Genomic DNA, 12,329 nt, shown 5'->3' on the forward strand with positions numbered 1-12,329 from the left:
ACGGTCAAAGAAGACATGGATGAGGCAAGTGGAGGAAGGTAGGAGGGTTGGGTTGAGGGTGGAGGATTGGGTTGAGGGTGGAGGATGCACTGCATTGGGCGAGGTGGAGGGAGCAGGTAAGGGGGGTAATACTGGGAGTTTGAGGTTAAACTGGCCTGTCACCCCCGTTCATGGGGACAAACTGGATTTAAAACTTTGGATTGATGATAATGAAAATAAGCCAATAGGATTGAAGCCCATCGCAGATAGAGTTGCAATCAAATAGAATTTGATTAGCGACTACCGGTAATGGAATGCCCATGTTAGGGATCTGCACTCCATTTGTTCTGCAATCGGCCCTGATCAGATATTCAAAATCCTCTTGGTACAGATTAATGACTAACTGTTATGGAGATAGCATCAATAAAGGTCTGGAGGTTTCACAATCCACAACTAACACTGAATCTTAATTTTCCTATTCATAATGACCTCTACTGTATATGTGTTTGGCAAGGCCCAGGTTTGTAAAGTAAAACTAGGCTTTAGACACAAAGCAATGATGATTGATAAAATTCCAAATATACATGTGCTGCATATAAAATAAATTCACAAAATAAACAAATTCAATTTCAGATTAATGTTTTTAAAGACCCAGACCGGACCCAAAAATGAAATTGACAAATTATATACCAATCGAAAGCTTAGAAGCTACTAAATACAGCATTGTGAGCTTTATTCATTTTCACCCTTCCCAGCTGAGTATTTTGCTTAAGAATATTCCAATTATCGGGCTTCGAACCCGGCTTAGAAAATAGGCTTTATTGTGCTTTTCAAATGCCTCGAGACCGTGACGTCACGTTGTGTAAGAAGCGTCGCGATTCCATAGGTTTGTACACAGAAAAACTGGGTTATTTTTTTGCTTTCCAGATTACGCATTTCATTTTCTTCACTTCCATCACAGAGTGATATCACATATATTTTTTCCTATATGCTTAAATTATGAAATCTACAGTTTTGAACTAGTTTTTGCCATATTTTATTTCCTGCTTATTTGGCGTGGATTTCAAATCTATCTGCATTCAGATTATGTATCACAACTTTTCCTGACATAGCAATTTAGGCCCAATAAGAGCCAAACAAAGAAGTCACAAAAAAGGCAGTTAATAGTTGTAGGTTTCCATCAATTTCAACAGTGAATAATTGTGAGTGCCATTTTCATCTGAAAACAGAAAAAAAATTGGATTCATAATATAGAAATGGAAGAAAATACCCAATGCTTTTGTACACAAACCTATGGATTCGCAACCCTCCAGACACAACATGACGTCATCCTTTCCAGGCGACGTGGGGTGCTCAATCGAAGCGTACTTTGGAGGAGCAGTTTCTCTTATTTTTATCTAATATTTCTAAAAAATGGAAGGAGATGTATAGAATATTTTTGGTATATTTGTATTGTATGAATCATTGCCTTTCTTTTAATATATGATTGTTTTTACACCGGTCAGGGTCTTTAATGAATGGCTTTCTGTCAAATGATATTGCATTTATGACAATATTTCAAAATCAACTTAGTCAACTCTTCCATTGAATGTCCTTTTATATTCTCTTCTCTCTGTATTCTAGTCAATCAATATTTCTTAAAATCAAAATTGTTTTACAATCCCAGAAAATTTGACGAGCAAAAAGTTTAATTTATTTTCAGTGACATGATAGCTCTTCCTTGTAAGAGTAGAGTATAGAATAAACTGTGTCATTAGCAACTCAACATATTCTATGATTTCTACAAAGCTACAAAGTATAGTATAACTGAAATATATTCATATTGCACCATCAAATTTAAGACATTTTCATGGACGTGACATGGATTAATAATTGTGACATAGCATCATAGTACTTTCACATGTCTCCTCCATCGATGCTTGAATAGGATACAGACCAAATAATAAAGAAAGTATGTTACCATGACAACACCAGATACAGCGTAAAGTGTGATGATGAGAGATTCTTCTGGGAGGAAGCACTTGTTGATTGCGATGGAAGTAGGAGATATTGAAGCCTGGGAAGTAAAAAGATGGAGGATAAACAATGGTATTCTATTCCCCTAAAATGTGTTGGAATGTATTCATCCTGGTGCAATTTTGCTCTCAGTCTTAATACAAAAACATAGTCCATGCATTGGACTGAGAATTCTTTCCACAACCCATTGGGGTGGGGAAGGGGGAGGGGGGATGAGCTTACCGACAGCAGTAACCTGGGAGCGTTTCACAAAGATTTGAGTATGACTTGGAGTCGCACTTACATGCCTCGTTGCATGCAATATAAAAGGCATGATCGCCATTGGTCAGATCATGCGAAGTGGACGCGCCCTACTGCGTATTGATCAATAAGATTGCACGTAGCATATCTTGTACGCGTCGGTATTAAAGTGATTGGTTAACATCGGTTTGACTTTTAAAAAATCTGAGCTAGAAGGTCACACTTGTCACCTGTGTCTGTGATATGTTCCAAAAATGAAGCCCAGAAAAAATTGCGTTCGAAAATGATTATTTAGTGCTTCAAAAATTGAAATATAAAGTGACCGGAAACACCATCTTAATTTCATCCCATACACTTATGTGTACTATTTAGGTGTCTATAAGACGCCTATTTACAAAATAGGGGTTTGCCTTGTAGTTTTAGCTTTTCATTCTCAATAATGGTTGTTTTCAGGGTTTATTAGTTCTAATACATGCACTTGTACACATGTTTCATCTTGGTTTCAGAATTTTTTAAATCGGCTGCTCACAAAGTTAAACAATACCTTTAAGTGCGACCTAAGTCATACTTAAATCTTTGTGAAACACCCCCTGGATAGGATTGTGATGTCACATCCAAAATGCAATATGGAGGGCACACAGACAATAACAGAAAATGTGTTTTTTTTAACAATGAAACTCAGAATTAGTTTTACCTTTAGAAATACAATGGGAAGTTGCTGCACATTTGGGTGTGATGGAGCGTACACACTTGTGGACCTGTCACCTCTATATACGTGAATTAACATGAGCTGAAAATGGACCTGCTCTGATGTACTGGACAATTAACAGAGTATTTGTGAAGCTAGCAACCAAGGGGAGCTCACAGAACAAAAGAAGCCCTGCCCCAGCCACCCCCCCCCCAAAAAAAAAGGCGAATCAGAATAGAAGACTTGAAAATACCCTAGGGGAGCATTTCAAGAAAGTCTCATTTTATCTGACATTTACCATAGTTACAGTGCTTCTCAGCCAATCAGAATAAAGGAAAGATGTCATATCTGACAACTTGTCAGACAAATATGTTGATGAAACGTCCCCTATTCTTACAAAGACATCTGATACCTTTGTTTGAAGATCCGACCCAGTTTATACAATTCCTTTCACATGGGTAAGACATCATACCAAGTGACAGACTACCATCACCCCCCCTCCCCATCTCTAATTCAATGACCCCTCCCTTGTCTCTTCATCAACACTCCTATTAATCTCCCATTGTGTGGGTGCATCGTGGTCTAGTGGTTCTGACTCTTGCCTTTGAAACAGAGGGTTGTGGGATCGAATCGTAGCCATGGCATGTTTTCCTTCAACAAGAAATTTATCCACACTGTGGCGCATTCGAACAAGGTGAGGTGAATCGGTACCCGGCAAGAGTGACTCCTTGCACTGAGCGTTGGTGATGGTAGCTCAAGCTAAAGCCGGGGTAATAATAGCAGCGCTTTGTATCCTCTGGCAAAAAGCACTTCATAAATAAATCCAGCTATTATTATTATCATTATTAATCTCATACTCACGAGAGTAAGGCTTGGGTTCTTTCTGTTTCTCCAGCTGAAAGAAGGCACTGAGATTTCTGGAGTAACATTCTGATGAACGATGTAGCAGCCATGATGGGTGTGAGCACTAAGCACAAGACGAGGACGGATCCATGATAATAACTGGTAAAAAAAAAAGAAAATTGACAGATTACTTGAAGTTTTGGCTTCTGCAACCAAAAGAGCATTTGTATGAAAATGTAGAAATAAAAAATAAATGAAGCTAAAATCAACAAACAGAAGGAATTAAAATCATGCATTTCTTAAACCGAATTCATCTCCTGTTTTTGTTCTCCATATTTGCAGATGGGAGAGATGGTTTTCTAAAGCAAATAATTCAGACACCCTAATTCTTCATGTCATTTTTCAACTTTCATTTGAAACTTATTCCAAAAGTCATATCCAGATTTATGTAGGTGAAATGATTTAAGAGTCATTGAATAATGGTTTTTAGATTTATATAACTAATTTCTACAAAAGGCTATGTATTCAATTTAATGAATACAGGATTATGGAACAGAATAAGAGTTTTTTCCTCAATACAACTCTCAAATATACCTTGAGTCAAGAAAATACTCTTGATGGCACTCTTAAATTTCTAATTTCTAACATGATAGGGAATACTTCTTCATTTTGTAGCTTTATTTTTATATTGAAATCGCTACACAATGACACACAAAACAGCAAAATGTTGACTTCTACAGTTCATCAAGTCTTGCAGAAATAGCATTATTCTCAGGTTTAGTTACCGTATAAGTAGCTTCTTGAGAGAGAACTTCTCTTCTCTGTCCATGAGGAATATATTTCTCATCGAGCGGTGTTCCGTCGACACCTAAACACATCTCATCATTTGGACGGTACAAGGGAAAATGCTGGGAAGAAACAAAACGGGTTCATCCAGTATGATTCACATGCATACTTGATGCACTAAGGGGGTGTTGCAAGAAAATACTTGCAATCAATTGCAAGTATTCTGTTGCAATTTTACAATTAATAGATCAATTTTAGCTGTAGCAAGTCATATTGTAGTCCTTGTTTCAAGGAGCAGATTAGCAATCAATCACAAATTTACTATCAATTACAAGAGATATGATTGATTCAGGCACCAAAAATAGACTTGCAATTGATCGCAAGTTTCTTGCAATTCCCCAATAGACTTTATCTTACTCAACCTTTCCCCAAGTAAAAACAAAAAAAATTCAAACCAGAATATGCAAAACACATATTATTTACATGTTCTAATGTCAAACGGATTCATGCAGTCCCAAGAGTTTTAACTTTGGCAGATTAAGCTGTAATGAACTGCATCAAAAGCCTTTTTTGGAAAACCCAATGCAAACACCTCCAGAACTGTTTTTCCTTTACAGTTTAGACTCCATGGAAACATGCACCAGTGATAATTACTGGTAGTATGAATAGTCTGTATATCATGTTAGACCCCCACCTTAAACCTAATCTTAATTCAAACCTTAATTACAGTAGTATCTGTGATAATCCCAAAACTAAGAAACCCTAATCCAGAGATATTAAAACAGGATGGTATTTTGGGTCACCAAGTTGAAATATTACATATATGGCCAAAGTTATCGATGAGTATGTGCCTTGAAGACATTCCCTTAATCATAATTACCTGTAGGAGAATGGGAGGTGTTGTAGGTAACGGTCTGTAATGACTGCACCTTGACTTGACCTTCCCTCGCTGCTTGACTCCACCCTGGTGTCCAAACCTGGAGCAGTTAAGCCTCTCAGAAACACCTCGAAGCTTCGTCTGAGCAGGCAAACAGAGGTTACAACCATCGCCATGGAAGGCCATACTGTTCACCAACACAAAACTAGGGGTTACAAAAGAAAAAAAGAAATTTCCAACAGTTTGATGTCACTAAATAGAAGAGTGAAGTTATTAAGTTGACACATTATATGCTCTTGCAACATTTGCTACTGTCTTTATATCTCTGAGGGCGATTAAGGTTTTGGACCAGAATAATGTTAGATTAGGAATTTTAGGATTGATCGTGTTCAATAATTGTGTTCCATAGACTATAAGCCGAATAGTAATGATCCATAATAAGCCAATCAGTAACCAAAATAGATTGAAACTAAATGAAAATATTTTGTTGTCTTAGTCTTGTTTTCACAAAAAGTTAATTACCTATTCATATCCTGGAAAATTATGAAACCTATTAATTCCACATGAATTTGAAAAATACATCACACGCAGATTATATCAGTAGGCAATTACCTCACAACGTAACGTCTGTGAACCAAAAATAAAACAAACTAAAAACAGGGTAAAATCAGGTTGAAATTCGGTTACCTATTGTTTTTTAGAGTGACCACTTCAACACCAGACGAGTTGAAGGCATCAGAAAATCTCTCCAACTTGCTCTTACTCATGCTGTGGATAAAAATAAGTGAAATAAATAAATGGTCACTTTAATCGTAAAAAAAATGAAATAAACTCAAGTAAAGTTGTGTAGCCTCTCCATAGCTTGAGTCACAATTATTTGAATTCATTCTTTAAAGTTATTTATTTCTTTCATTTCATTTTATTCATTTGCTTTTTAAAGCATTATTAACTAATAGTTTTTTTCAGTTATTCACTCATTTTATTATTGCTGTTGTTTTAATTTATCATATCATCATAATTTTCTTATATTCTTATGTGAGGTGGGGGTCATAACATTAAATGCACGGATAGGTGTTGTTAACCTTCCTGAAAGCTATGTCTAAAAAAATTCTTTACACTAGCAAATCGACATTTTATCATGTGAAAAGCAGAAATGGCACCAAGGAAAAGGAGAAGGAGAAGGAGAAAGCACATCATTCTGATAACAGACATATCATGAATTTGATACTGATGAGATTTTTAGATTGAACATCATGCCTCATACATTTTTCTTTCCTATACATCATATATCGCATAATGAGAAGAATACTAACGAGCCATGAAATCCGACATCATGATTTCCAATGACAACCTTGAAATAAACCCCTCGTGAATGGCGGAACATCTTCCTGAAACGTTTGACTGTAGCTTCAAACTCCTGATGAGATAATAGAAAAAATTGGGAATTGAATTTTGAGATGGTTTAAAAAAGGACTTACACCACTCTATAGCCATTTGAGATTTTGGTACAAAAATAATCAGTAACACTGACAAACTCTGAAATCATTTTTTTTTTTTACAATTCATAAATCTCTCTGGAGCACACTTTTTACTTGCCCTAACTCTTAGCAAAGAATAGACACTTGAAAATGATTAAATACACTTTTGTTTGTGAACAATAAACATGCTTGTTTCATAATAATCTTCTGAAACATAGCTACACTGTATTTGCCTTTTTTCAATTTCAAATTGAATTTTGAATATCCAATAATCTTAAATATATGCTCATGAAGGAAATTCTTACCCATACCACACTTACTTTTGGTTCTTATCTTGAGACTGTTTAATGAGAATATCTCTAATGATCTTGTCCTCACCTTATTGTCTGCCCATTTTCCCTCATCAGTCAAATCACCAAGAACAAAAACTGCTTCAGGAGCAAACAAAGTCAGTGCTGTCTGGAAAGCTCTCTCCATCTGCCATTCCCTTGTTTAAAAACAAAAGCAAAAATAGTATATTGGATGGGAGAAATTAAGATCCAAGTATAGAAACTTTTAAAAATTAGATTTGTGAAACAGAAGCATGAACTATTTTTGCACACATGGCAAGGAATTGATTTGTTCTTCATTACAGTTTTCATATCAGTATTTAAAGGAATTTGACATCGGTAGAAAGGTCATGTTTAGCACCACCCCCCCCCCTCCCTCTCGAATAAAAAAATGATTGTTTGAAATTAATGTCAAAATGTTTCACCGATCATAGAACAATTCTTTTATATGTGGTCAAAGTCTCTATATTCCACATTTTTTATATCATTTCCCAAATAGAAAATATGATATGGAAGAAATTACTCAACTAATCGGGTTAAATACAATTTTTAAAAAAATAGTTATTGCCTGCAAGCTTTTGCTTAAATACTTATTCAGGCAATATGCAAGTAAAAGACTAGAAATATCAAGAAATGAATTTGGTGCCTTTTGCCCAATTACTTTCACAGGTAGGGAGACGTCCAAACCTTAATCACTATGTTTGTTGTTTTATTCCTTTAATCATACCAATGATATGTAAATATTGTGATTATGTTTGTGATTGCAAAACCAATAAAACACATTATTTAAAAATAAAATCCTTAAATTTTCAATAAATCATGTAGAATGTAGTGCTTCACATAAGAGTTATAATGTGTAATTTTCAAAGAGACTTACTTTCCTTTTCCTTGTCACTAACATGCAGGTATATTGCAAGATGAATTGCTAAAGTAATCTCTAATCATGGATGTATGTATGGGTGCATTATCCAGTGATCTTTCTCATTTACAAGTAATTTTGATATTTATGCATATCAAGAAACGTGTTGCAAATTCAGTCCTCTGGACTGTCTCCCTGAACCTTAACATTTCTTTCAAATCTTCAGTCACATTTCTTCATTTTCATTTATCGTAATGTATAACTGTGTTATGTGATGAAAGACATATCTCACATATTCAATAATATATCCATACCTAATCAATTCTCAATCAATACTTTACTACAGGAAGCATGACAGGAATTAATTTAAGAATTTCTCCAGAAAGTATTACTTGTTCTTCTCACTAAACTTCTGATGCAAACACATTCCTCCAGAATCCTCTTTCTCACTTAAAGGTCCACTCGGACTGCCCCAATGCAGGGTAAAAGTATGATATACAGTTGTACACTTGTTATGGACAAAATACCCATGGATAAACCACAGCTGTTTGGCTGTAGAAAGTCTTGACCAGAACATAACAAAGGGGATTCATTTCTGATCTCCAGTCAGTTTTGGAATACAGAGAGATTTGAGATCATCAGTTTTAGAGCTACAGTACATCAGTATGCAGTGTTTACATCTTCAGAGTACAGTCACCATCAGACTTACTCATGTTCCTGTATTATTTATCAATCATCAACTTATTTATGATCATCTTCAATAAATGTATAGTAATCGGTAAGATTACATGGTAGGGCAGGAGACCCTGCCCCTGATTACCCTGTTTCCCCCGATCAATAGCCCTTGCTGCCCAGTCAACCATAGGCCCGGCAGCCCCCGTATATAAAGAGCTGCCACGCCGGGCCACGGCAGAGACCATTTCAAGAGACCATTTACTGAGACCACTACAAGAGATTATACCAGAGATTTAGAGCTTGAAGGAACTTCGTCGTCGGATACCGGTGATGTCTCTCGTCTCTACAACCAAGGTAAGTAGGATTACCTTAAATGTATGAACTGTATCTCCTGCATTGGTTGAAAATAAAAGTGCAATAGATCCAACAGCTACATAACAATGGGAATCCGACAAATACATGTAATACTGAACAGTGATGACTATTAAGTATTATCAATTCAATCCATAAAGTAGATCTATATGATAGTCAGATTTGTAAGTTTTGTACTATTTAGAGAACAGACAAAATAACTAGGCCTAGACTTGAACTTCAGGCCTACCCTAGATTGCACAAAAGGGTCTTTGCAAGGAAAATCTGTCACCGAAATATGATGATGCGCCATATGAAACGCCTTTTTAAGGTACCTGCAAAAGTATTTTATTCATCCATTAATAAACGAACGAATGTCATTGCTTAAAAATGTAATATTTTAAGTATTTGTTTATGTAAAAATCAATTTTAAAGTGGGGTAAATAATTGTAGAATAGTTTATAATCAATTTGTAAAGGGAGCTGCAAACAACGCATCAAAACAAATGGGCGACACAAGGACCCTTTCATGTAATTGCCAATGCCCTGTGAATGTGTGATCCAGCCTCAAGGCAGTTATTTGAATTTTGAAGCATCCTGTCAATAGCGTCATTAAATCATTTCCAATATGAAATTTACCTTCTTAACTTGTCAAACCAATGACCGAGTCGACTTCCTAACAAATGGGTATCTGCTATGAAAATAACCCGCAAAGTCAAATCTTCATCATTTCGCCTCTGCTCAGCTAACGACGATCGAGTCTCAATGTTTATCAACCCCGGAGCTCTGGCATGGGAACCGAGTGGCTTCCCGTTGAAAACCCATGCAGAGTCGGCGATTTGACCATTATGATTATGGACGTTCTCAAAGCTTGTAGAAGGCCATGGACATTGGAACATAACAATGTAGTAAACTAGGTATTCACAAATAAATATGATCATGCCACTGTAAATGAAAAACCGCAGAATAGGCTTGAAGAATGTCAGGATTCCTGCCATTGCATTGCTGCGTAGCTGTACAGCATTCAAAACGTCTGCTATCTGACTGCGCGAACTCTGAACAAGAGAGGTCGGGATGTTGATCTTGGTGCCAAAGACAGATGCCGGGGACAGATACAGCTCAGTTGCTTCACTATTTTTTTTTGTCTGCGATTTTTTCAAATTTTATTTATTTCATTTACATTGCAAACTAATTTATCCCTTGAAATACATTTGCTAGAAGCAGGTTTTTTTAGAGCGAATGTATTTGGTTTCCATGAGATAAGGTAAAAAGTAGCCTCTGGGCTATTATCAAGCCTCCTATACAATAAGCTGAGGTAAAGTAAAATGCCAATGTTTCGGAAAAGTTAAAGGTCAAGTCCACCCCAGAAAAATTTTGATAGAGAAAAATAAAACTATCATAACGCTGAAAATTTCATCAAAATCGGATGTAAAATAATCGGAAAGTTGTGACACTTTTAGGTTTCGCTTATTTTTTACAAAACAGTCATAATATTATGCTCAACCCAGTAATATGCAAATGAAAGAGTTGATGTCCATCACTCATTATTTCTTTTGTATTTCATCATTTTGAATTGTTATTCATTTTTTAGATATTTGACAATACGGACCAACATATTAACAGGAAAGTATTAAAGTGATTGGTTAACTTAAAAAATCTGAGCTGGAAGGTCTCGCTTGTCACATGTGTCTGTGATATGTTACAAAAATGAAGCCCAGAAGAAATTGCGTTCGAAAATAATTATTTAGTGCTTCAAAAATTGAAATATAAAGTGACCGGAAACACCATCTTAATTTCATCCCATACACTTATGTGTACAATTTAGGCGTCTATAAGACACCTATTTACAAAATCGGGGTTTGCCTTGTAGTTTTAGCTTTTCATTAGTCAATAATGGTTGTTTTCAGGGTTTATTAGTTCTAATACATGCACTTGTACACATGTTTCATCTTGGTTTGATATCGGCTGCTCACAAAGTTATTAAGCTATCGCCCAGTAGGGGGTACAGGCCGCTATCTACGGTGAGCCACCGACAGTCACGTTAAATTGACAACACGTACAGGGAGGTATTAATCATTAATTGTTCACTTGACAATGGGGAGAAAATTTGAATATTTCATAATAGAATACAAAAGAAATAGTGACTTGATGACGTCATCAGTCTCCTCATTTGCATACCGACCAAGATGTGCATAAAAACTGTTATATGAAATTAAGCTAAATTTACATCCAATTTTGCATGAAATGGAGTCAGTGTTATGCTTGTTGGATGTTTCTCTTTATATTCAAATCAGTTTTTTGTTGGGATGGACTTGTCCTTTAGAATATACAATCAAGTTATTTTTATTTTCCTGCCACTATGCTCCATTATAAATCATTTATTATGCTGGTCTAATGTGTTTATCATAAATTTAGAACTAAATATAAGGGCGAGTTCAGTCCGCCCTAAAACAAAACTTTGAATTAAAAGAGAGCAAGCATTGAAATTTCATCAAAAATCAAAACCTAATGATTTTAAAGTTTCACTCATTGATTTTAAAAAATTCCTGGTCATGAACCAATGACGTCTCCAAATTACTATTTACAAAATATATTGTTTTTTCCTCAAGAGCATATAGGACTAAAACAAGGTCTGAGGTCTCCTCAGTTGCATTGTCATAGCTTTATGACCCCCGTCTTATTTGCATTTGCATGTAATCTTTTCAGTGTAATAATTGTTGTGTGAAAATAATCGAAATTTTGATTTTTCTCTTTTCGCAGTGTTTAGGCCTATGTCAGGGTGTTTAAATGATGCTAAAGAAAAAAAATAGATAGATGAGATTCATGTGGAGAGCTAAATTATTATTGCAGATCACGCAAGAGTTTGATATGCTCACATCTATATCCTTCATAATTATATAGTGCTTTGATATTGGAAATTAATGTTAACCATGCAGCCGTTGTATTTATAGGCCTACAGTTACTGAAAACATGATGTACACTTAAGCCATCCCTCTGATTTCCACTCAGATTTTGCTAAAAAATAAACGCGCAAAAACCCGTTGGTTTCGCACTTCAAAACGTTGTCGTTTTTTTAATATTGGGTCAGTATCAAAAAGTGAAGCAGATCTAGAAAATTTAGATTTTCAGCCATATCAAATATGTAAAATTTAAAATACCGTCATTTTAGACTTTGGCATTTTTCAAGTTTTGATAAAGAGATGGGCAAG

The 12,329-nt window shown here is 35.6% G+C and overlaps 1 protein-coding gene across 1 annotated transcript; it reads right to left on the reverse strand.

Annotated features, from left to right (window-relative positions):
• Window positions 1–1,431: 1,431 nt before the first annotated feature.
• Window positions 1,432–10,118, reverse strand: LOC121409402 (metallophosphoesterase 1-like). The gene is made up of 8 exons (XM_041601339.1): window positions 9,760–10,118; window positions 7,286–7,394; window positions 6,743–6,846; window positions 6,117–6,197; window positions 5,433–5,634; window positions 4,552–4,674; window positions 3,785–3,925; window positions 1,432–2,035 (listed from the first exon to the last, which is right to left on the reverse strand). The coding sequence occupies exons 1-8, from the start codon at window positions 10,116–10,118 to the stop codon at window positions 1,865–1,867; spliced, it is 1,290 nt and encodes a 429-aa protein (XP_041457273.1). The 3' UTR covers window positions 1,432–1,864.
• Window positions 10,119–12,329: the final 2,211 nt, after the last annotated feature.

The sequence above is a fragment of the Lytechinus variegatus genome, chromosome 2 (assembly GCF_018143015.1).
Source record: "Lytechinus variegatus isolate NC3 chromosome 2, Lvar_3.0, whole genome shotgun sequence".
In the NCBI taxonomy this organism is placed as follows: Eukaryota; Metazoa; Echinodermata; class Echinoidea; order Temnopleuroida; family Toxopneustidae; genus Lytechinus; species Lytechinus variegatus.

What these genes read in the sequence shown, in the direction of transcription:
- LOC121409402 (XM_041601339.1), bottom strand. Translation starts at nt 10,118, where the DNA reads ATGGCAGGAATCCTGACATTCTTCAAGCCTATTCTGCGGTTTTTCATT. An exon ending in GATGTCGGATTTCATGGCTC is followed by an intron (nt 6,198 to 6,742) that starts GTTAGTATTCTT and finishes TTTTATCCACAG; the next exon opens with CATGAGTAAGAGCAAGTTGG. An exon ending in GTCACTCTAAAAAACAATAG is followed by an intron (nt 5,635 to 6,116) that starts GTAACCGAATTT and finishes TGTAACCCCTAG; the next exon opens with TTTTGTGTTGGTGAACAGTA.